This window comes from Cavia porcellus, unplaced genomic scaffold (assembly GCF_034190915.1).
Source record: "Cavia porcellus strain 051 isolate PalLab524CR breed Dunkin Hartley unplaced genomic scaffold, mCavPor4.1 scaffold_29, whole genome shotgun sequence".
Taxonomy (NCBI): domain Eukaryota; kingdom Metazoa; phylum Chordata; class Mammalia; order Rodentia; family Caviidae; genus Cavia; species Cavia porcellus.
Window position 1 is genome coordinate 37,769,219 of NW_026947512.1, and position 25,358 is coordinate 37,794,576.

Here is a 25,358-nt window from a genome sequence, read left to right on the forward strand (position 1 = left end):
AATTCTTCCTGAATGCAGTTCATCCGTGTTTCAGAACTAAACTAGAACCAGGATGTGGCTTCCATCTTGATAACTTGCTCTTTTTAGCCTCTAAGACTGCTCATTCTGAGAGAAGCCAGCTACCATAATGTTTATTGACTTATGGAGAGACCCAAGTGACAGGAACTGAGGGAGAATTTTAGTCAGAGTCAGTGAGAAACTGAGGCCCTTGGTCCACTGCCTCAAATGATTGACTCTTGTCGCAATCATAAATGTGAATTTGGAAATACATTTTCCAGCCAGTTGATCTTTTGATGGGTGTGCCCCTAATTCATACCTAAATAGTGCTTGTGACAGAAACTAAATCAGAAGCACCCAGCTAACCTGCACTTAAGTTTCTGATTCAAAGAGGCTGTAGCAATGCTTCTTGTTCAGAGGAGCTAAATATGGAGATCATTTGCTGCATAGTCATAGATAAGCGATGCATTCATGTTTCATCATTTTTATTTCTGTTATTTTATTTATTTCACCCCAATCCTCATACTCCCCCTCCTCTTGGGGCCAGGAATTGAACCCATGGCCTCACACAAACTAAATGTGCTATGCTACTGAACTACAACTATAGCTCTGTTATTTCTTGTTTCTGATTGTTGTTTGTTTAAAGAAGTACAATTTAGTTTTGTGTTCTGCATATGCACCTCACGTTCTTGTTGAATCGCCTATTAGTACTAGTGTAGTCACACAGCACATACTAACCCTGGTACCTTCCCCAGCACTGCCCATTGCCCTGGGTGACCATTGGGTACAATGTTTGCTAGACATATAGAACGTAGACTTACTAGGAAATTTTACGATACTTTATCATTATATGTCACATAAGTTTTAGGATAGTGGGATTCTATTTAGATAAATGCCCTTTATTAGGTAGTTTAAAAAAAATTCTGTTTCACAGGAAGTTTTTCTTTTTTCTGTTTTTATTAATGAATGGGTATTAAATTTTGTTAAATTCTTTATCTGAATCTGTGCAAATAGTCACAAGGGCTTTTCTCCTCTATGACAGTACTATTCTGAAATATGGTGATTATCTTTTGAATATTAACTAAGATTAAATATTTGAATAAAACCTTTTGATCACAAGGTATTATCCTTCATAGATCCATTTAATTATATTGGCTAAATAGTTTTTAGGGATTTTTAATATCATATTTTATCAGTAGTAGTCACTAAATTAATTTCATATTTTAATAGCAGTAAGTACTAACATTTATGCAGTAAGCATATATTATTATATATCCTCACTATAATGCTGTGCAACAAATAAAAATACTATCCACTTATACAGATGGGAAACTGAGACAGAATAATTTACACAAAGTGACATAACTTGTGAGTAGTAGGGCCAAGTATTAAAAAACAGTAAATCTTCAAAATTAGCATTCTTATTTTCATGCATGCAGAGAGCATGTGTTGGTTATATCCATTGTCTCTACCTTCCCTCAGGTTCTCTCCCTTCCCTTATTCTCTTCCTCTTGTCCATACAGTAGTATCCTCGAAATTAGTATTTTTAACCATAATGGCTTTCTGTAAGTATTAATAAGCTAGCTGTAGAGTTCAGCTGGAAAACATTAAGTAACTTTCTGATGGTTACTCAGAAAACAGCAGCTAAACCAAAAATTTCCAAACTCATATCTATATATACCATTCGTATTATATTGATCACATTCACTTTTATTACCAGGGCAAGTGGAAATGGATTAAAAAGAAGAGAAAGAGAGGGTTATGGTGGTGCAGGCCTGTAATCCAGCATTCTGGGAGACTAAAAGGTCTGAGGCAGGTTTGAGCCCAACTTAGAGAACTTAGTGACTTAGCAAAGTTAAAAAAAAAATTAAAAGAGGCTGGGGAGTATAGCTCAATGGAAAGGTCATAACTTTACTCTCAAGATACAAAAGAGAGAGATTCATCTAATATTTAAAATATTGGTTTTTAAAGTACTTAAATTTCTTAGTCTTATACTATTTGAACTATCATTTAATTAGACACATAACAGTTATCTCACTACTCTTCCTTTTTTTAAAAATTTAACTGAAATGACTTCCATTTTTGACACATCTTTTCCCCATGATGATTTATAGGATCTTTGAGCCAATATAAATATTTCATAAATATTTGGCCATTTGGGTATACACCTACAAAATACCTCAGCAGTATCTTTCAGCAAGAAAAACACTGGAGAGTAAAGACCCGACACAATAGCCAGGTAGACTGAACATCTTTCCAAATATTTGCTTCTGAGGTAAAGGCACCACACCTGTTCAATTAAGAAAGCCATTCTTACAACACAGGATGATATTCTGTTCTTAAGTAGGACCCAGAACACTTAGCCGCCAATTAGGTACTGAATGGCAGAGCTCCATCCCCAGCTTATGCCATGAGCTCACAGGGAGTAAGATCCAACAACTCAGGCTCCTTCCCCTTGGTGCTCACAAAGTGTGCTTCTCTGGGCAGGGAAGGCTGGCAATTCAGTTGAACCCAGGTGCTCTTTGGCTGTCTTCTTTTTTCTGATCATTTTCCTTGACACGTCTCAGGAAGCTATCGCGACTCTTTGAGTGCTTAATATGCTCAATACACACATTAACCTTCTTGGCAATATCTTGCCCTTAACTTGCTTGTTTACAACAATGCCAATAGCATGCTGGGTAATACTGTAAGTTCTTCCTGTTTGCCACGGTAACATTTGTATGGCATTTGTTTTTGCATAGGACCCATTCCCTTGATGTCTACAATATCACCCTTTTTGTAGATTCACATGTATGTGGCCAAAGGAGCAAAGCTATGTTTTCTAAAAGGCCTAGAGAAGAGATACTGTGTTCTCTTCCTCTTTCCCTTTGTGTTCATCATTTTGGCAAATTACGGGAAGATGGCAGTGTTGGCTGAAAGGCTACTCTTCTTTAATACTTGAAATTTATGTAACACAGATACACACACACACACACACACACACACACACACACACACAGGAAATGGCAGATGTGTGCCTCTGTAGGACATTTCCAGCAGAGTTGTGTGATTATCTTGACTTGAAATGCAGTAGAGGTAGTGTGACTCCAGTATGTTCAGTTAAGTAGAGTTCAGGGGTACTGTCTTACACATAACCTTCCTTGACAGTTAAAATTATTTCCTCACATTATTAAATATGGCTTATGTTACAGAAAGTAAAAAGAGGTAGCCATAAGTACATTTCTGCCTTTTAAAGTGGATATTAGGAGTAAACAAAAGTGAACATATGGAGTACATACTTTGGGTCAGGTATTGTTTGAATTCCTTAAATCAACATGATAGACTCATTTTTAGGTACAAGAAGGAATCACAAAATTTCTAAGCTGGAATGAAAAGGAAAATCACAAATTGTTCCTCCTCTTCTCATCAGTCTTTCCGTAATAGCTAAATATCCCTACAGCCTACTCGAGATTGAATTATGTCACTGTAAACCCATATTTTGAACAGCACAGCAATACTTTCGTACAACATTCGGTATTTCTTTACTTGCGATTTTTCCCTCTCACTTCCGAAAGTATGGTCAGCATAAGCCAGCAGAAGGGCCATGTTTATGTTAGGTACTCCTTTCATTTCACTCCAGATCATTATGAATGCCCAGCGCCAGCTGAACCCAAGGCCAAACCGAGACAAAATTGGGGTCAATAATAGAAACAGCAGAAGTCTAAAAAACAAAACAATATCTCAAATGTAATTCTTGTCATGGAAATTTATTTCTCTTCTATCTCAATCTATTCCCCATGGACTTGCTAACTCAAACTAATGAGTCATCTTTCACAGACTATTAGCATCAAACCAAATGAAGGCATTCAGGAGAATGGCCTTATTTTCTTTGTTTTTTTCTATTAGGTAATGGTGCTTCCTCAGATAGAAAAAAAAGGATAGAAAATATATATATATTCTGGATCCCAATAACAAAAAATAAAAATCCAATTAATAAGAAATATGAAGATATGCTTTATAACTTTATAACTTTATAGTTTTGCTAAAACTGTGCAAAAATTACACAGCTCTTTCATATTTCTTTTTTTTCAGCCTCGTATCATTCCTATTTCTCCTCTTCTCCCCATTCATCATAGCTTGATTGGCCTGCCAGGAATTGAGGGATCTTATTTGATAATATGGGACTGATTTTTATTTACTTGACACTGAATTGATTTCAACAACCCAACTAAATTTACTAGATGAAATTGGAATGTTAGCAGTTTAAGTGATGAGGATTAAAGATCTAGGATACTAACTATGGTAATTTTTATCACTTTCACCTCCTTTCCAGATGCATGAGCAGACTCTTCTGTCACTTAAAATTGCAAAAGGGACTATGGAAGTTATCTGAGAAGAAGATATTTACAAAATCTATGATGTATTCACTTTTTTCAAAAAATTATTTCAACTGTAATTTTTCATTCATAGAAATTACTATGTGATATTAAGCAAAGACAAAAAGAAGACTGGATGAAGTATGCCAAATACCAATTAATAATAAATGATGAAATTTTTTTCCTTCTAATTTTCAAAAGTTTACTAGTTTTTTTCTTTCTAATTTTCAGAGAGTTTGCTAAGTGTATTGTTTTGAAATCCAGTTAAGCATGGAGCAAATTACCAAGCATTAATTTGCTAATCACTTCTTGAAAAATTTGAGACAGCTGCTCAGGTATGAAATATTTTTGTTTAAAAAACAAAATTGAGACTTAATTTCCTATAAATAATAAATTCAAATGCTATTCTTACCTGAAAACAAGCAGTGAGAAGTAGATCATTAATGAATAATATATGTCAGAAAATGATATATACAAATATGTATGTGCAGGAATTAGAAGTCCACTGAAAGTAAATACCATAAGAAAAGCAAAAAATGATAGACAATCCCAGAATCTGAAAAATATTAAAATATGATTGTATTGAATTAATGTAACATATTTGTTGCAAAGCTTATCTATATAAAACATTATGTCATTCGTTATGAAGAAAGTAAAAAACAAGGCATTTATCAGCATTTAATAAGTTTTAAATTGAACTGCAAAGAAAGGGATACTAAAGGAATTAGACTAATTTTAAATCAATTTAAAACAGTTTATGTATGTAAATTAGTGAGGGTTTTTTTCATTGTATATAAATAAAATGTTAAGCTATAGTTACGGTATTTGACAGCTCAAATATCTAGACACTATGGTTCACATAAATTGAAAACAGTGCTCATAAAGTCATTGTGTTCTTTAGAAAGAACCACTTTCAATTATTTTTAGAGGGAATTATAAAATACAAATCTGATTTACATAGTGATAGTATTAAGCTATTGCCTAAAATCTAGTTGGTGTTCAGAAGATGTAAATGAATCCTTTTTTGCCAATTTATTCATATTCTGGATAGCTGAAATACAAAAATGGCCTATTTTTAACATGTCTAACTGGATATTTTAGTATATATTTTTATTGTATATTATCCATTACATGTATATTAAAATTAAGGCAGGAGTTTACGGTATGGCAAAGCAACTGGACGATAGGGCATGGCCTGTTCATCGTGGAGATCTGTCAAATCACTGCCTTGATCTCACATCAAAAGAGTAATATAAAGGCCCCAGCTATTGGCTTTAGAGGACTGCCCTTTTGTTCTTGTGGTGGGCCATTCTGAGTGCTGGACATATCCTCACTTTTCTTCAGAGCATTTCTTTTTCTTGAGCACTTCCTTTCTTCTTTTACCTTTTTAAACTTTAAATAAATATCAAACTTTCAAGTTCATGGATTTCCCTATCCAATTCTTTAAATGGGACAAAAGCCTGGAATAAATGGTCCCTATCACATCCGATAACAAAATGACCACCATGATGTACACCTTGTGTAGTTTTATTTTGTGTGTATGTCTACATGTGATGAGAACATTTATTAACTATCTTCTCAACAAATTCCAAGTGCACAACACAGTATTTTTATTTTTTTTAATTTTATTTAAGGAGAAAAGAAAAAAAAAGCAGAGAAAGGGTACAAGTTATACAGATTTACAGAAAAAAAATGAACAGTAGGAAATCACTAGTTAATGGATTACATATTGTCATCTTAGAAATAATTGTTCAAGTCACAAAATTAAAGCTTGTAAAGTGGACATTCCATCAATGATACTGCAAACAGTTCTGTTCATTGATCCAATAAAACTCTGAACACAGTATTTTAATTGTAGACATCATTATAGTGGACATTAAATCTCCAGAATTTAAGTTATATCACTAAAACTTTGTTCCCCACTTCTCTTTGTATTCTGCCTTGAAAGCCATCTTTTAATTCTGTGTTTCTGAGTTTGACTATTTTAGATAACACCATGTAAGTCAGATCATACAATATTTGTCTTTCTGTCCAGTTTACTTTATAAACTGTCCTCCAGCTTCATTCATTTTGTTAAAAATCATAAATTTTCCTTTTTCAAGGCTATAAGGATTTAAAAAGTATAAAAAACTATGGAATTTTCTTAAAAGTATTTCTATCAAAGTTGTTTCTTTCTTGAGCTTAACAAGGTAGACTCTAATGCCGTAAAGATTCAAATATTTTATATATATATATATATATATATATATATATATAGTCTTTGAAAGACAACAGCTATTGTGAAAATGATATATAATGCCACATATGCACATATATAACATAGTTATACATAAATCCATGATTATCATTTCATACATTTGCATTATTTATTCATGTGTCGTCATTTAGTTCACTATTTTCATATCTCAGCAATTGCAAATTATGTTGCAAAAACTATGAAAGCACAACAATCACTTCAAGATATCGATTTTATTTTTGTTAGAGAATATGCTTGGAAGAAGTGGGATTGATCAAATGCTTATTTTATTTTTTTTGTTGCTTTTTGAGAAATCTCCAGACTGTTTTTCAAAATGCTTGTACCAGTTTACATTCTCACCAATAGTGTGCAAGGGCTTTCTGTTCTCCATTTTCTTGCTCACATTCATTAGCTTTTGTCCTTTTGATCATAGTCTTATTTACTAGCATGAAGTGATATATTATTGTGGTTTGATTTGCAGTTCCCTGACAATTAATGAGGCCCAGTTTCTGCTTAGAGATCTGCAGTTTTGCTGATGCCTGTATAAGTGACTTGGTGTTTATTATCTTGCAGTTTTCAATATTCTTTCCTTGTTTTGTACTCTTGGAATTTTATTATAGAGATGCTTTTTTGGCCACGCCTGTTTGGGATTTTAAACATCTTCTGTACCTAGATGTCCATATATTTCCCAAGACTTGGCAGTATTTTTGCTATTATTTCATTGAGTAGATTTTCTGTGCCTTTAATCTGTTTTTTGATGTCCTCTTCTATACACTGGAAATTTAGAAGCTTGGTTTTTAAATTGTGTCCTAGAGTTCTTGAATGTTTTATTCATAGTATTTTATTTTTTATTATTACCTGAATGGAATAACTCATCAAACTTGTCTTCAAGTAATTCTGCTTTCTGCTTGATTTATTTAGGTGACTCCACTGAATCTTTTATGTGATATATTGAGCTTTTCATTTCCAAGATCTGGAATTTTTAGAATTTCTATCTTTATAATGTAACTGTTCTTTCATTCCCTCCATTGTCTTCCTTAATTCATTTAATTGTTTATTTGTGTCTTCTTTGAAATGCTTGATCATTGTAAAGGTACATTTTTAGAATTCTTTGGCACTTAAGGAGTTATGAACCTATAGAAGAAACACATGTTGCTTTGTTTTTCATGCTTCTTGTGTTTCAATGTTAAAACTTTTACATCTTTTAGGAAGATTATGTCTTCCATATATGTGAGTTTCTTCTTAGTGAAATTCTTGAGGGCTCAATCTCTAGTCAGAAATCAAACCACAGAATCAACGAATCAAAGAGTTGGTTCTTTGAAAGAATAAATAAAATCGATAAGCCCCTAGCCAACCTTATTAAAAAAAGGGAAGAAAAAGCTCAAATTCATGCAATAAGAAATGAAAAAGGTGAAATAACTACAGACCCAATAGAAATACAGAAGATCATCAACACCTATTTCGAAAACCTGTACTCTCAAAGGTTTGATAACACAGAAGAAATAGACAGATTCTTAGAGACATATGAAGTACCAAAGCTAGATCAAGAGGATGTAAAACTATTGAATAACCCAATATCTGTTAATGAAATTGAAAATGTAATTAAGTCCTTACCTACAAAGAAGAGCCCAGGCCCAGATTGATTCACTGCAGAATTCTACAAGAAATACAAAGAAGACTTAATGCCGACACTCCTCAAACTATTCAATGAAATTGAAAGGGAAGCAATCCTTCCTAAGTCATTCCTGGAAGCAAATATTACTCTAGTACCAAAATCTGAGAAAGACCCAACTAAAAAAGAGAACTATAGACCGATCTCCCTAATGAACACAGATGCAAAAATCCTCAATAAAATATTGGCAAATAGGATGCAGTAAATCATCAAGAAGATTATACATCATGACCAAGTGGGATTCATCCCAGCAATGCAAGGATGGTTCAACATACGTAAATAAATAAATGTAATCCACCATATCAATAAAGCCAAAAGTAAGAATCACATGATCATTTCTATAGATGCAGAAAAAGCCTTTGATAAGGTCCAACATTCACGCATGATAAGAACTTTACAGAAAATTGGAATAGATGGTCTTTACCTCAATATAATAAAGGCCATTTATGACAAACCAACAGCCAGCATCATACTAAATGGCCAAAAATTGTAAGCCTTTACTTTAAAATCAGGCACAAGACAAGGATGTCCTTTATCACCACTCCTATTTAATATAGTACTGGAAGTACTAGCCAGGGCAATTAGGCAAGAGAGAGAAATAAAAGGGGTAAAGATAGGAAAAGAAGAAGTTAAATTATCATTGTTTGCAGATGACATGATATTCTACATAGAAGACCCCCTAAACTCCATTAAAAGACACTTAGATACAATAAATAAATTCAGTAATGTAGCTGGATACAAAATCAATACTCAGAAATCAATAGCATTCCTATACATGAACAACAAAATCACAGAAAGGGAAATAAGAGAAACCACACTCTTCACATTAGCAAGCAAAAAAAATGAAATATTTAGGAATTACTCTTACAAAAGAAGTGAAAGACCTATACAAGGAAAATTATAATACACTGAAAAAAGAATTGGAGGATGATCTCAGAAAATGGAAAAACATCCCTTGCTCATGGATAGGAAGAACAAACATTTTGAAAATGGCCATTCTCCCAAAACTGCTATACAGATTCAGTGCAATCCCAATAAAAATACCATCAACATACCTTATAGATCTAGAGAAATCACTCCTAAAATTCATCTGGAATCAGAAGAGACATAGAATAGCAAAGGCAATTCTAAGCAGCAAAGGCAAGGCAGTAGGCATCACAATCCCTGACTTGAAGTTATACTACAAAGCAACAGTAGTAAAATCAACATGGTATTGGAATCAAAACAGAGCCGAAGATCAATGGAATAGATTAGAAGATACAACCACAACTACAAACACACTCAACCACCTTATCTTTGATAAAGGAGCCAAGCAGGTTCACTGGAAGAATGACAGTCTCTTTAATAAATGGTGCTGGAAAAACTGGCTCTCCATTTGCCGAAAACTAAAGCTAGACCCATGTCTATCACCATGTACTAAATTAAAATCTAAATGGGTCAAAGATCTGAATATTAAACACTTTATTATTGTTAATAAACAATATTAGTGTTTAGAAACACTAAATCTATTGGAAGACAAATTGGGTAGAAACCTTGAAGACATAGGAGTAGGTAGAAAATTCATGAACAGGACTCAAACCGCATGGGAAATACTTCCCAGAATCAATAACTGGGATCACTTCTTATTAAAAAGTTTCTGCATGTCAAAAGAAATCTTCAGCATAGTGAAAAGAAAACCCATAAACTGGGAAAAGATTTTAGTGAACTCTCAGACAAGGGACTCTTGTCTAAAACACATAAAGAATTAAAAAAACTCAGACCCCCAAAATTCAAAGATCCAATCCAAAAATGGGCATCTGAGATGAATACGCACTTCTCAGATGAAGAAATACAAATGGCAAATAAATACATGAAAAAATGTTCATCATCATTGGTCATTAGAGAAATGCAAATTAAAACCACACTGAGATTCCATCTCACTCCAGAAAGAATGGCCAGGATCAAGAAAATCAACAACAACAAATGCTGGAGAGGCTGTGGGGAAAAAAGAACTCTCCTACACTGTTGGTGGGAGTGTAGACTGGTGCAACCTTTGTGGAGGTCCGTCTGGAGATTTCTCAAAAAGCTGGGATTGGAAGTCCCACTTATTCCAGCTATTCCACTTCTAGGCATATTCCCTGAAGAACTGAAAGCATCATTCCACAGTGATATATGTGCACCTATGTTTATAGCAGCACAATTTGTAATCGCCAGATCTTGGAAACAACCCAAGTGTCCATCAACTGAGGAATGGATAAAAAAGTTGTAGTATTTCTATACAATGGAGTATTACTCAAATACTACAAAGCTACAAAGAAGGATCACATTGAGATATTTATCAATAAATGGGCGCAGCTTGAGACCATACTCATAAGTGAAATAAATCAATCTCGCATGTGTGAATACCGAATAGTTTCCCTAATGTAAGTAATGATTCAAATATATAAAAATATGTGGTAACCATGAGTCCCCATTATGTGGCCTTGAAGCCTTATAAAGTTTTCACTTATTAATTGGAAAGGCTTTATTCTGGGCCTCTTGATATGGAAATATTTGAAGCTATAGTATATGAAGTTTTATTCAAATATTTCAAGGAAAAAGACAGACACTATGGTAACTACTATTGAGTCAGGTTATTTGGTGGTGAAGCACTAGGTTGCTGAAACAGTCATGCTTTGACCTGTATTGTTATGTTGTTATGTCCTCTTTTATCTCAATCTCTCCCTTATTCATTAAAAAAATATTTAGTTATTTTTTATGGTTTTTTTTAATTAAGGGGGAAAATTTAAAAAATTAGCAGGATATAAAATAGTAACTTTTTTTGATTTCCTCTTAACTTGTTTTGAAGTCCTGTAATATTCTCACTATCTTGTTTTGACTAATTAGACTCTGTTCCATTCTGTATGATAGTATCAAGTTTGAGGGTATAGGCAACTACTTTGAAGGCAGTAAGATTCACCAAGATGCCCATTCTGGTTTGACTATTGTCTCCTTTGGAAGTCCTGTAATGTTTACAATGCTTAAGTTTTATTGGTCTTGTTCTCTACTGTTTTGTTCAACTTTATAATACGTAATGAGATAGACAATTCTTTTTAAGGAAACAAGAGACATTATGGTAACCATTGTTGATAACCTTGTATTCTGTTTTTACATCATGTGCTATGTCTATCCTTGGTTTTGACTGATAGCTTTGTTTTGCCATATTTGACTTTATTTTCTCCCCCCAAAAAGTAATAAGAACTAAGGAATAATAAAACCCAAAATGTGTAAATTTTGTTGTAAAAAAGAGAAGGAAAAAAAGTCCTCTAAAAGACACAACAGCAAGTGTGTTTAGGGGTGTTAAATAGCTGACCATACCAATGTTTTTGGTTGGATCATTGAACACAACTGTTTGCAGTCTCACTGTTTCAATGTCCACTTTGTATGCTTTGATACTGTGACTTGAGCAACTATCTCTAAGATGATAATATGTAATCTATTAACTGGTGATTTCTTACCGTTTTTTTTTTGTAGTTCTGTATTACTTGTACCCTTACACCACTTTGTTTTGTTTTGTTTTTTCTCTTTTTCCTTTTAAATAAAATTTTTTTAAAAACCCAGTAAAAATGACAACAGAAATACAAATCAAATACTCAAATGTCATAAAAACAAATTGAAATCAATGACTGGAGCCAGCACCTCCCCTCCCTGGTAATGCGGCGGCAGTGTGGCCCACTACAGCCCTTCCAGGGAGAGAACTAGCAGTGTCTCCTGAGATCCATTGTCATGTTGGAACTTAGGACTCTGGGAAGCCAAGCCAGCACCTCCCCTCCCTGGTAAGCAGTGGCAATGTGGCCCACTGCAACCCTTCCAGGGGGAGAACTAGCAGTGTCTCCTGAGATCCACGCCATGTTGGAACTGAGGACTGGGAAGCCAAGCAAGCACCTCCCCTCCCTGGTAAGCAGTGGCAGTGTGGCCCACTGCAGCCCTTCCAGGGGGAGAACTAGCAGTGTCTCCTGAGATCCACGCCATGTTGGAACTTAGGACTCTGGGAAGCCAAGCCAGTACCTTCCTTCTCTGGTATGCAGCGGCAGTGTGGCCCACTGCAGCCCTTCCAGGGGGGGAACCAGCAGTGTCTCCTGAGATCCACGCCATGTTGGAACTGAGGACGCTGTGAAAACAAATGACCATTCTGCCTCCCTGCTTAGCAATAGTGAACCTACTGCTACATGGCCTAGAGTCAAATATCCCACTTCCCCTATCTTCCTTCTTCCCCTCCCCCCCCCACTGCCCATTAGCAAATGGGAACCAGAAATCTGAGCATCTCCTGGGAGGTTGACCACAGCAAATAAGGGGGACTTCCTTCTACCATCTCTTTGAAGGCAAATATTTTTATTATTCTTTTGCTCTTTTCTGATTAATGGTACTGCTCTATTCAATATTCTGTTTTAATAAGTTCTATAGTGTTCTATATTTCATCTCATTTTGATATATGGGATTGAAAGAACAACTATTATAAAGATAACAAAATATACTGTGATACCTATTACTGTTATCCCGGTAACCTGCTGTGAAGTTCTGTACCAATTTCACTATACGATTTTAGTTGGCTTCATTCTGACTTGTTCTGTTGTATACTTTCAAAATAAAAATCAAAAAAAAAAAAAAAGAAATCAATGGCTGTACCACTAATAACAATATAAAAGAAAGGAACAAAATAGAATGAACAAAAAAGTTAAAAATTAATAAAGATAAAATAAAAAGTTAATCACAAAAATGAATGGGGTTAAGTAAAGAGAAAATAGAAGAAGTACCCAGGTTTTTTAAAAAGAAATGAGAAACAGGAGAAGAACAGAGCAAGAGCTAGGTATGCTGGTGCACTCAGGAGGCAGGAGACAAATTCAAGGCCAACTGGGCTACGAAGTGAATTCAAGGCCAGCCTGAAGTTCATAGTGAAATCTGCCTCAAAAAAAAAAAAAAAAAAAAAAAAAAAAAAAAAAAAGAAATAGTAAAAAAGAATGAAAGAAGTGAGATTTAAAAATCTATTTAAAGAATTTAAAAATTGCCCAATTAACATATTATGAAATAGAAAAAAATAGAGAAAGGATGGAAGAAAAAAGAAAAAGAAAATTGTCAAAAATTTCTACCTGTCAAGGTGTTTGGATTGGAAAAGTTTCTTTCTAGGACTTCCATTATTGTAATCTATCGTTTAAGGAGGGGAGGTAGTGAGATACTACCAGCGGACCTGTTGGAGTTGCGCTCTATTCCTGTCTAACAGGCTGGGGCCGGATGAATGCTGAGCCTTGCCTCACGCTTCCCTAGCAGGTCAAGCCAGTGATTGTTGTTGTTTTTGTTTTTGTTTTTTATCCTCAGTCCTGTGTTCACTGTTAATTTTGCGTGTTTGTTTTCCTTCTGTGCATCTGGTGCCATGACTATACTCAGCTAATTAGTGTCCTACTTGGTCCTCTATCCATGTACATGAGGAATGGCAAATGTCCAGCAGAGGCATATTCTTGAGTATGTCAGAAAGCAGAGAAAGCTATCATGAATTCTGTGTAGTATAGGACAGCCTGGTGAACCAAGCAATCCATTGGCCTTGATTCTGGCAATTTTGGACCCTGCCCCCTGAAAAAAATCACACTGGGTGTCTCCCTTCTCTAGGAGGACAGAGCGCCTGACCATGGCACTATCCATAGCTCTGGTTGTTCTCTGCATAAACTTACAAGGTCTGGCACTAATCTCCCCCCTCTTCAGTGTAGTCTCTTGTTGCTAACTTTCATTCAGTCGTTGCAGCAGGGTGATCCCAGATAACCTGAGTGTGATTGGTTTCTCTGGAGTAGCTCAGGCCCAAACACTAAACCTCTTTGCAAGATGGCCACTTGTTTAATCAGTAAGAGATGATGAATGCTGCAGCTGTTTCTTTTTCAAAGCTAGCGTACCATACAGTAGGAGTCACATTTGGATTAACTCTCCACTGGATTTATAGCTTTGTCATGGTTTAGATCTAAAATATCTCCAAAAGTTCGTGTTTAGAAAGTGGCTGGATCATGGGGTCTGTGCTCATCCATGGCTTCATCCACTGATGAGTTCACAGCCTGATGTACCGTTAGGACGGGTGACCTGATTGAAGGTGGGACACGGGTAGGCTGGCCTGGAAGGCTGTATTGTTCCCCAAGCTCCTCTCCTCTCTCTGCTTCCTACCTGCTATGAGGTAAGCAGATGTCCTTCACCACACCCTCCTACCATTCCTTGGAGCCAGTCTACTATGAACTAACCCCACTGGAAACTGTGAACCGAAGTAAACCTCTCCTTTAAATGTCAGATGTTGAGCCGGCATGGTGTCATCCTCCTGTAATCCCAGCACTTGGGAGGCTGAGGCAGGAGAACTGTTTGCAAGTTTGAGACCAGCATGGGATACAAAGTGAGCCCAAGGCCAGCCTGAGCTATGTGGTGAGACCGTCTCAAAAAGACAAAAAAAAAAAAAAAAAAAAAAAAGTTGCAGTGTTGGATATTTGGTCCCAGTGATGGGAAAAAGACTAATACAGCTTGAAATAGATGTGTTTCTCCTGTGACTAGGAGTGTAGTAGCCTATTATTTATTATTGGAGCTACTGGACCTCTCATGGCTTATTTTTCATAATCAGGTTCTTCTCTCCCCAGGAGCTGAAGTTGGCACTGAAGAATACTTCATAGTTTTCTCTGCATTGTCTTTCTGCTGTTCTGCGCCTTTTTTTCTGACTTTTTAATTTTAAAGATAATGAAATTCAACAAAACAAAACAAAGCAAATAAAAATAAAACAGCAAAACTGGTACAGAACTTCAAAGTAGTATAATAGGAAATCAACAGTAGCTACTGTAGTATATCTTGTTATCAGTACAATAGTTGTCCATCCATCAGATACAGCAAAATCAAACCAAAAACAAAACAGATTAACCCAATCAAAACAGAATATTGAATAAAGCAAAATAATTAATCAGAACAAAGCAAAACAGTGAGAACAATATTGGATTTTAAAGGCAAGATAGAAAGAAATCCCCCATATTTCCTATATTGCGTACTGTCATCCTCCCAATAGATGCTCAGACTGCTGGCACCAGGCCTGCAAAATCAATCAAACAATACAAACATTTACTTGCTTTTTGTACCTTAGTTGCTATCAACTTAGTCTGTCTTCCAAACCAGCCAGTTGCACATAGAGCGGGGGGCTTGGGGGGGGTTAATTCTCAGGCTCATGAAAGGTGCCATCTGACTTTTCTCTTTGTGGAACCCGAGCAGCTTGCACGGCTTACCAGAAAGGCTAACTAGTTGGCTGCTTGGTTGGTTCCTCCCAGGCCCAGCATGGCCGGTTCTCAGGAGGCGCTGACTTTTCACTTCTCTGTGCTTTTAGCTTTCCTATTACCTTATGATTCCCAGAGCCCTTCCTCGCTTCTGCTCCTCAGAATACAGCTTCTCCTTTTTAACTCTAAATTCTTCTCCTTCTCCTTCGGAGTCACTCAGATGTATTTCTATTCTATCTTCTCATCTGGAAGTCTCAAAATTATTCTTTTTAATTATCATAAAATGTAATCAAACTAGTTAAGCAAAAAGAAGCTGTTAGGACACTTTTGCACATAGTAGAAATTAATGGTATGGATTTGATGAATATGAAATCAGATTCTCCAAGGAATAACTGTCCGTCACATTCTTTGTGATGGAAGTAACAGTAGTTACCACAGAGTCTCTTTCCTTGAAATATTTGAGTATATCTTCATATACTATAGTATCAAACATAACAAGACAGTGTAAAACCATTCAAGAGAATGAAAATATTACAGAGTACAGAACCAATTAACAGAAAATGAACAATGGTTGCTATATTATCTTCTTGTCTATAAAAATTTTGTTTATAATATCACATATAATAAAATCCAATAAGATACAACATGATAAAACCGATGGAGACAGAAGAACAAAAGCTTGGTAGGACTTCAAAATGAGATGATATTAAATCATGACTAGCTATTATGATGTATTGTTTTCTTCAAAATAGCTGTTCATATTATCACAGACAATAAAATCAAACAACCCAGAATAAAACAATTCCAACTAATCAATGAAAACATTATAAGGCTTCAAAGCAATATATTGGGGAATCATGATTATCACATACTTTTGTGTATTCTTATCATTTCTTATACTAGGGAAATTATTCAGTGTTTATACATGTGAGTTTGATTTATTTCGTTTATGAGTATGGTCTCAAGCCATGCCCATTTGTTTGTAAATATCTCAATGAGATCATTCTCTATAGCTCAGTAGTACTCCATTGTATAAAAATACCACAACTTTTTTATCCATTCCTCAGTTGATGGGCACTTAGGTTGTTTCCAAGATCTGGCTATTACAAATTTTGCTGCTATAAACATGGGTGCACATGTACCACTGTGGCATGATGTTTTCAGTTCTTCAGGGAATATGCCTAGAAGTGGAATAGCTAGAACAAATGGGACTTCCAATCCCAGCTTTTTGAGAAATCTACAGACTGACTTACACAATGGTTGCACCAGTCTATACTTCCTTTTTCCCCACAGCCCCTCCAGCATTTGTTGTTGGTGGTTTTCTTGATCCCGGCCATTCTTTCTGGAGTGAGATGGTATCTCAGTGTGATTTTTAATTTGCATTTCTCTAATGAGTAATGATGATGAACATTTTTTCATGTATTTATTTGCCATTTGTATTTCTCTATCTGAGAACTGTGTATTCATCTCCAATGCCCATTTTTGTATTGGGTCCTGAATTTTGGGGGTCTGATTTTTTTCAATTCTTTATATGTTTTAAACATAAGTCCTTTGTCTGAGGGACAGTTCACTAAGATCTTTTCCCAGTTTGTGGGTTTGCTTTTCACTGTGCTGGAGATTCCTTTTGACATGCAGAAACTTTTTAATAAGATGTGATCCCAGTTGTTGATTCTGGGAAGTATTTCCCCTGTGGTTTGATTCCTGTTCATGAATCCTCTACCTACTCCTACGTCTTCAAGGTTTTTACCTAATTTGTCTTCCAATAGATTTAGTGTTTCTGTTTTAATATTCAAATCTTTGATCCATTTAGATTTTAATTTAGTACATGGTGATAGGCATGGATCTAGTTTTAGTTTTCGGCGTATGGAGAGCCAGTTTTTCCAACACCATTTATTAAAGAGACTGTCATTCTTCCGGTGCATGTTTGGCCCCTTTATCAAAGATAAGGTGGTTGAGTGTATTTGTAGTTGTGGTTGTATCTTCTAATCTATTCCTTTGATCTTCAGCTCTGTTTTTATTCCAGTACCCTGTTGATCTTACTACTGTTGCTTTGTAGTGTAGCTTCAAGTCAGGGATTGTGATGCCTCCTGCCTCCAGCTTTCATTGCATTCCACAGATTCCAGTAAGTTGTATTTGTATTTTTGTTTGTTTGTAGATATTGTTTAATTTCATATTTAATTTCCTCTGTGACCCGCTGATTACTCAAGCATGTATTATTTAGTTTCCATGTGTTTGTGGGATTTTCGCAGTTTCTTTTATCATTAATTTCTAGTTTCATGGTGCTATGATCTGATAACATGCATGGGATAATTTCACCTCTTTTGCATGTATTTCATTATGTTCTATGGGCTAGTATACGGTCTATTTTAGAGAATGTCCCATGTACTGCTGAGCAGAATGTGTATTTGATGTTGGATGGAACACTCTATATATGTCTATCAAGTCCATTTGTTCGCAGGTGTGATTCAGTTCTGTTATTTCTTTGCTGATTTTCTGACTGGTTGATCTGTCCCTTGGTGTCAATGGTGTGTTAAGGTCTCCTGTTATAACTGTGTTATTGCTAATTTGGTTTTTCATTTCTATTAATACTTACTTTATATAACTGGGTGCTGTGGAATTTGGTGCATATATATTTAAGATTGTTATCTCTTCCTCTTAAAGTTTTCCCCTAACCAGTATGTAATGACCTTCTTTATCTCTTGTGATCATTCTCAGTTTGAAGTTCACATTGTCTGCAAACAGAATAGCTACCTCTGCTTCTTTGGGGGTTCCTGTTGCATGAAGTATTGTTTTCCATCCTTTGACATTCAACCTGTGAGCATCCTTTTGGGTTAGATGGGTTTCTTGTAGACAGCATATGGTTGGATGTTGTTTCTTGATCCATTCTGCCAGTCTGTTTCTTTTAATTGGTGCATTGAGACCATTTATGTTAATGATTATAACTTTTATATATTGGTTTATTTTTGACATGTTATCTTTCTGCTGTTGCATCATCTTTCCATTCTGTTTGTCTGCTTTGCTTAGTGGTTTTTTCCTAAGTGTATCTAAACTGTCTTTCAGTATTCTTTGAAAGAATACTGGGGTTGGCTTGGGGATCAAGAAGTTCTTCAGCTGTTCTTTGTCATGGAAGTATTCTATTTCTTCATCAATTTTGAAGGACAATTTTGCAGGGTACATCAGTCTAGTTTGGAAATAATTTTCCTTTAGGATCTGAAATGCTTCACTCCATGCTCTTCTTGACTTTATTGTTTGTGCTTAGAAGTCTGCTGTGACTCTGATAGGTTTTCCTTTATAGGTGATCTGTCTTTTCTCTCTGACAGCTTTTAATATTCTATTCTTATGTTGGATTTCTAGGATGGTGATTATTATATGTCTGTGTGTAGTATTATTTTGGTTATGGCTATTTGGAGTTCTGTATGCTTTATTGATCCTGATGTCAGTTTCCATTCTCATTTTTGAGAAATTTTCATCTATTACTTCTCTACATATCCTCTTGACATCCTATATGTTGTCCCTTTCTTTTTTCATTTATCCCTATCAATCTTATGCTGTTTTTCTTTGCATCATCTTGCAACTGTTGAATTGTTATTTCCTGATTCCTTATTATTTTTAAAAGATCTTTCCTTTCCTGTTCACTAACTGCAATCTTGTCTTTGAGGTCTGAAATTCTATCTTCACTTTCATTGAGGTGGTTTTTACAACTTTTGATGGAATTTTTGATTTCCTGTATATCTCTTTGCATCTGCTTTATGTATTCTGTTTGTTTCTTATATTATTCATCCAGGGATTCTATCTTTTTGTTTAGTTCCTCCAATTTTTTAACTGTGTCTTCTTTAGATATGTTCAACATCTCCTTCATTTATCATTTCTTCTTTTACCTGGGAAATTATTTCTAATTTGAATTCCTTTAAAGCTTCCCACAGTTGCTTCTTTATTTTAGTTGCTATTATTTCAGGTGTATAGCATATATTTTCTTCTATGTACATAGTTCCTAATGTTTCTTGGGATGGGCTGGAGGTTTGAGATTGTATTTGGTCTTTCATTTTGTCAATTTCCTATATTTCCGTGTTTCAAGTGTTATTCCAAGGTTTCCCCTGGGCCTGCTGGAAATCCTCTTCTATGGCCTCAGCTCTTGGGACTCTGGCTGCCCAGTTCCCCAGATTGAGAGAGGGTCACTGGGAGTGGGGCAGGCAGGCCCAAGCCCTGCAGGGCTGGTCAAGTGTGGCAGGAAGCTACGAAGTTCCTTGGTTGGTGGGAGCAATGATCCCAAACTTCCGTGCTTGGGATGGTGTAGAGACACTCACCTCAGGCCGCCCAGTTTCCAGAGTTGAGGGCACAAGCAGTGGAGTATGGCAGGAAGTCGAGAAGTTGGTGCAGGCAGGCCCAAGACCTGCTGAGTTGGTCCATGTGGCAGGAAGCTCTGAAGTTCCCTGGCCGGCAGGGGAAAGATCTTAAAACTCCCAGGGCTCAGGATAGTGTGGGGATGCTCACCCCAGGCCGCCCAGTCTGAAGACCTCCCAATTTTTTTAAAGTCACGATTTTTTCTAATAAATCTAGCTCTTTTCAGGCAGTAGTGGGTCACAATCCTGTGTGTATATAATTGTGTAGAAATGATATGTGAGAATGTGGTATGTGAAAAATATGATATGTGAGAATTTTAAAAATTGAAAGCCCTATGGCCTTATTCATAAATTTTGATTCTAACCCCTCTAAGCATCTGTATTGTTTTTATTCTGTAACAATATACAGGCAATACCCCAGAGGAAAGATAATGGACTGGACATTTTAGAAAAATAATGGACAGAGAAAGTAACATAATACAAGCTGGTGAGGGGGTTCTTTCTATTTTGGAAAAATTTCTTTCTAAAAGATGACAAATGAATAGAAACATGAAAAAATGAGGCAGCCACTTTCCAAGGTACAGGAGAAGCCTACTCCAAGAGTATAAACACAAAGATGTAAATCCAATAGGGATGCTTGGCAAATTTGGGGAATATCAAGATAATATAACTAGAGAAGAGTCGATGTACATGAAAATGGTAGAAAAAAATTTAGAGGTAGCAGGGGCACAAGCTACAGGGTTTAGTATTGAAACAACTTTTGATGTAGCCAAGAAAAAAGTTATTAAATGTTTCAAAGGGACATTGATGAAGAGGAATTAAATAGATGAGTCATGTTAAAGTCAGTAAAAGATCATAGGGTAATGAGTTATAATCACAATATAGCTGCAGAGCTGTTGGAATTGGAGAGCAGACTACAGCATATGAGATGAAAAGATAGGAGATGATACAGTGTTTTTAAAAAATATTTGGACCTGTTATAGGCTTTGTGGTATATAATAGGATTTTTATCACCATTGTCTTAAATTTCTACAATCTTGGAGAGTAAAATTTCATACGTCACCTTTTATACAGTAGGATTCTTGAGACTGAGATTGTACAGTGGTTATTTAATGTCTGCGGAAGTAGACAGTTGAAATAGGATGGTGAATATAGGATGGCGAACATAGGAGGGGAGACGTGTCAGGAACTAAAAGCTGAAAGAGTAGAAAGATCAGCCATATGGACACTGACTTTGCCAAAAATAGTGCACAGTAATGGTGGAGACAGTCACAGAGAAACAGGAGCCAAGATCTTTACAACAGAAAGAATGCAAATCAAGCCTCCAGAGACAACAATAACCAAGTGTGGAAGAGGAAAAATCCTACCCAATGAGCTTCAAAACTGGGTTCTTTGAGGAATAAGGAAAAACAATGATCTAGAAATGACTGAGGTGCAGAGATCTCACATAATTCTTCTGCAGACCTCATGATACCAGGATCCAGGTGGAAAAAACACTGCAACTTTTAGAGAATGCAAGGGAGGTGCTACCTTTGAGGGAGATCTAGCCTCCAGTTAAAGTGAGGTACAAAGAAGTTTCTGAATTACTTCCCATAGGTATGATTACATATTATGTGACATTTAAAATTATCTCAGCCCATTGTGGAATAAATTCTACCTTGCTGAAAATACAATTGACTTTCCTTGCAGTGGACACGAAACCTAAATGAAGTACTTCAAAATGTTTAATACATTACACTGCTAAGCTTCTGACTTCTGAATTAATTGTATCTTCTGTAATGTGTTTCATACTCCAAAAATCATCTTAGCTTATTTTGCAGGCCTCTATTTACACACATGTTGACACTGAATATTTAGGTCTAGTTCCTGTGCATTGTACCCTTGCTTTATGCTGGCACAGATCTCACTCATCCCCTAAGCGGGGTGCCTTTGAGCAAGACTTGAGAACATTTTTACCCAAAGTTGCCTTACTTATTTTGTCTTCTGAGATTTTAAACCTACTCAAATGACACAGCTTAATCATTTAATTGTTTTATATGGTATCTTTCTATAGCCCTTTGAATATTAGTCTTCAATTATTTTATATATATAATATATACATGTATATTATATATATATATATATATACTTTTTTTTTGAATCAGGAATTGAACCTAGGGCCTTATGCTTGCCAAGCAGGTGCTGTACTGCTAAGCTACATCCCTGGCCCTAATTTATATATTTTTTATATTGAAAGAATTTAGTGTTTAAACAAATACAAAAGAAAAAATGTTATAGGAATCGGTTTTATTTTAACAATTCTATAGACACTTTATCAATAAGTACTCTTGTATATGTAAACAAGCTACTGCTGCAAAATCCTGTTTACTTTCCTATGGAGTAACTTCACAGTGTCACATCATAAGCCAGAAAAACAAGGTATATGCTGGTAACTAAAACAACCTGCAAATTCTGTCCTCACAATTTATATACTTTAAAATTGTACAAATATCTTCCAAAAGGGGAAAGAATACATCTAGTGAGGGCCTCCTAGGGTAAATGTTTGCCCGAAGGGACTGCCCCACAATCTGCAAGACTATCCCAGTGAAAGTGAATTAAAAGCTAGGAAAAGAAGTAACATATCTTCAGGTATTTGCCTGTTTAAGTAGTTATTGGCAGATTTGTAATAAAGAAAAGTGTGTAAAGATACAATTCCTATGAACTGAACAGCAGTGCCTGGCTGTGACACCAAAGGAGTTATAAGAATGAAACAGCTATATTAATTATCATTCTCTAACGACAACTCTGCTACTCTGTGAAGTTTCTATTGTGAGTAGAGTGCAGCTTGAAGGCTTTGTTTCAAATTAGAGTCTTAAAGTTTGATAAGTACCTTTAAACAAGAAGTCCCATAGAATGAATATAGCACTCAATGAAGAAGATGTGGTTCTGACTCATCTAGAATTATTTGCGGAAGAATTGCCATTGAAAATGATCCTTTTCCTGAGACTGTCATATTGTAAAATCACACAAGATAACACAAATTTTCCCTACAAATAACAGGATGGGAAAAATCTGATTATAATAATACATTTTATGAGGAAAACATGTTTCTTAAAACTGTGTTTTTAGTTACAGCTATGACTGATTAGAAGGTAAGAACCAAATTTAAAGCCTGTTCATTTCTATAAGCAAAGAGAATGTATATATAATAAGGTGAAATTCTGGTATTTAAAAACTTTTATAGGAAACTGTTTACAAGTGGAAAAACTAGGGTATAGAAATTTAACCATGTTCAGTCTCAAGGCTGAACCTAATATTATAGGTAGAAATTGAATTTAGGGCTCTGCTGCTCAGGCAAATGGGTGATAACTTCCCAAAGAGAAAGATATATTTTGGTGTGTGATATTAAGTTGTTTTTGAAATATGTAATATGAATTTCCTCAAAAATCTTTGGCATTTTTAAGTTCATGGAGGCTGAGGTTTCTATGTATTTTCTCCCCAAAATATGAAGTGGAAGGGGAACTAGCTCTTAAATTAAAAAAGATTAATCTTAATTTTAATATGAGCTGAGTTCATTCTGCCCTGTTATAGAACCAACTGTACAGCGTGTGAGGCCTGAAAAACACAGCACCGGCCTCCAGCCTTCACCAAGCTCCTATTTACTATGCTACTGTGAGACTGATATAACTGGAACTTACACTTCCGCAAAGTACAACATTAAACAAGATGTATCAGTCTAATTTTTCATAAACTCAACTATTTGAAGATGTCAGACTTATTACACTGACACCACATACTGTATGGTCTGAAATAACCCCAAATCCAAGTATTATATTCATCCAGCATGAAAACCTCTTTATACCATGATGTAGACTGTGGAATGTACGTAATCCATGTCGGTATCTTTCCCTGTGTGCATGTTTTTGATCACAAAACTTTTAATCTCTTTAAATTTTCATTTGTGAGAAATCTGGTAAATTTCTGTAGTCTTAATGTAGTAAGTGGTACAGTACATCCCACGTAAAAGTAAAAAAAATTTTCAAGTTTGTTTTTAAAGTGCTCCGTGTACTTTTACATTATAGAAAGTCACTACGACTCATAATAATGTTTAGAAAAGATCAGCAGTTGAAGACAAATGATTTGTTCAAGTATGGAAACAGATTAAGAGATGCAACGGCTCGTTAGGCACATTCGAACACAGATTTTTCAAAAACCCACTAGCAGACATAAGAGGGATGGCAGAGGTACTTAGGAACAGACTAGTATAATAAAGTAACTACTGTATAAACTCAAAGTAGATTTACATGTTTTGGTAACAAGTTTTTGTCCACAGAAACAGGGACAAAAATAAAACAGGTACTCATTTCTTATCAGAAACAAAGTCAAGTTGGTCCAGATACTCAGAAGCTGAATTATAAAACCGTTTTGAGAAATTTCGTGGTTAATAGGTTGCTCCATCCACGTCATCATCATCCTCAGCACCAAACTCATCTCGGTCTTTGAAGTATGAGTTGGTGAAGTCATTTTCCTCTTCGTGCTCTTCTTCATCGCGGTCTCCCTGCACTGGTCGTCATAGTCATCGTCGATAGCCTTCTTTTGCTTTTTTTCTTCGCTTCCTTCATTCTCTTCCTTTTTCTCATCGGATTTTTCACCATCACCGCGCTTTTCCAGTTCCTATTTTTTTCAACACACCGGCGGTACTAACGAGTGAAAGATTTTGTATCTTTTGCGTTTTTGGCTCTTGGCTCTTTGTGCATTTTTTCCCTCCGCATCGTCTCTCTTGGGAGTCTTCTCCAATCTGGTATTCACGCCTCTTTGTACACCTGCATTTATTTTTTTACTGTATCTTTCCATATCTGGCTTTTCTTCAGATTTTTCAATAAAATAAGGCTTTTTATTATTTCTCACAACTCCTGATTCAAACCAGCCTGTAATCTTTACTTTCTCCTGTATTTATAATCTGAATCAGGAGACAGTCGGGGTGGCTTCAGCACCACTTCAGTAACTTCGCCTCCGCCAAACCCAGCAGCCTCAATATTAAAGGCATTGATTGGCAGCTCGGCCTCTTCCTTTCTTCCCAGCCACTGAAACTGCTTACATGACAAGAATGGGCAAATGCTGCTCACTCAGTTTCCAGGTTTGGGTAAAAGCTGCGCAACCCAAGCACCAGCAAGGCAACCAGACGCGCGAGCAACTGCAGACACGCAACCCGCTCCCCGCAGCCTGGGAGGACGCACCCAGCCGGCAGGCCCCGCCCCCGAGGTTAGGCCCCGCCCCGAGGTTAGGCCCCGCCCCCTCGGCAGGCACCTTTTTTTTTGCCCCGCTGGCTGGTGGTCTTAGCGCCTCCCACGCTACTGTGTTCTGGCCTCTGCAGCTGGACCCCTGCGTGGGAAACGTGCTGCCTTCTGAGTTTCCAGGGGACTGCAGAGACAGCTGCGCTGAAGCTCGCCAGCGCCCTCATGCAGACTTTGCTGTCTCTGGTTTTTTTTTTTTTTTTTTTTTTTTTTTTTTTTTTTTTGGCACTAGGAATTGAACTCAGGACCT

General features: G+C 36.1%; 1 protein-coding gene and 1 pseudogene across 2 annotated transcripts in view; both read right to left on the bottom strand.

Annotated features, from left to right (window-relative positions):
• The window catches only part of Slc9c1 (solute carrier family 9 member C1), a 104,065-nt gene that overhangs the window by 59,484 nt on the left and 19,223 nt on the right, over positions 1-25,358 (bottom strand). For both annotated transcript variants that reach the window (XM_063239675.1, XM_063239674.1), the window contains 2 exons: positions 4,765-4,908; positions 3,523-3,697 (listed from right to left, as the gene is read on the bottom strand). In XM_063239675.1, the coding sequence (XP_063095745.1) occupies positions 3,523-3,697; positions 4,765-4,908 (319 nt within the window). The remainder of the gene's footprint in view (positions 1-3,522; positions 3,698-4,764; positions 4,909-25,358) is intronic.
• Positions 22,060-25,275, bottom strand: LOC106028727 (DNA-directed RNA polymerase III subunit RPC7-like; annotated as a pseudogene).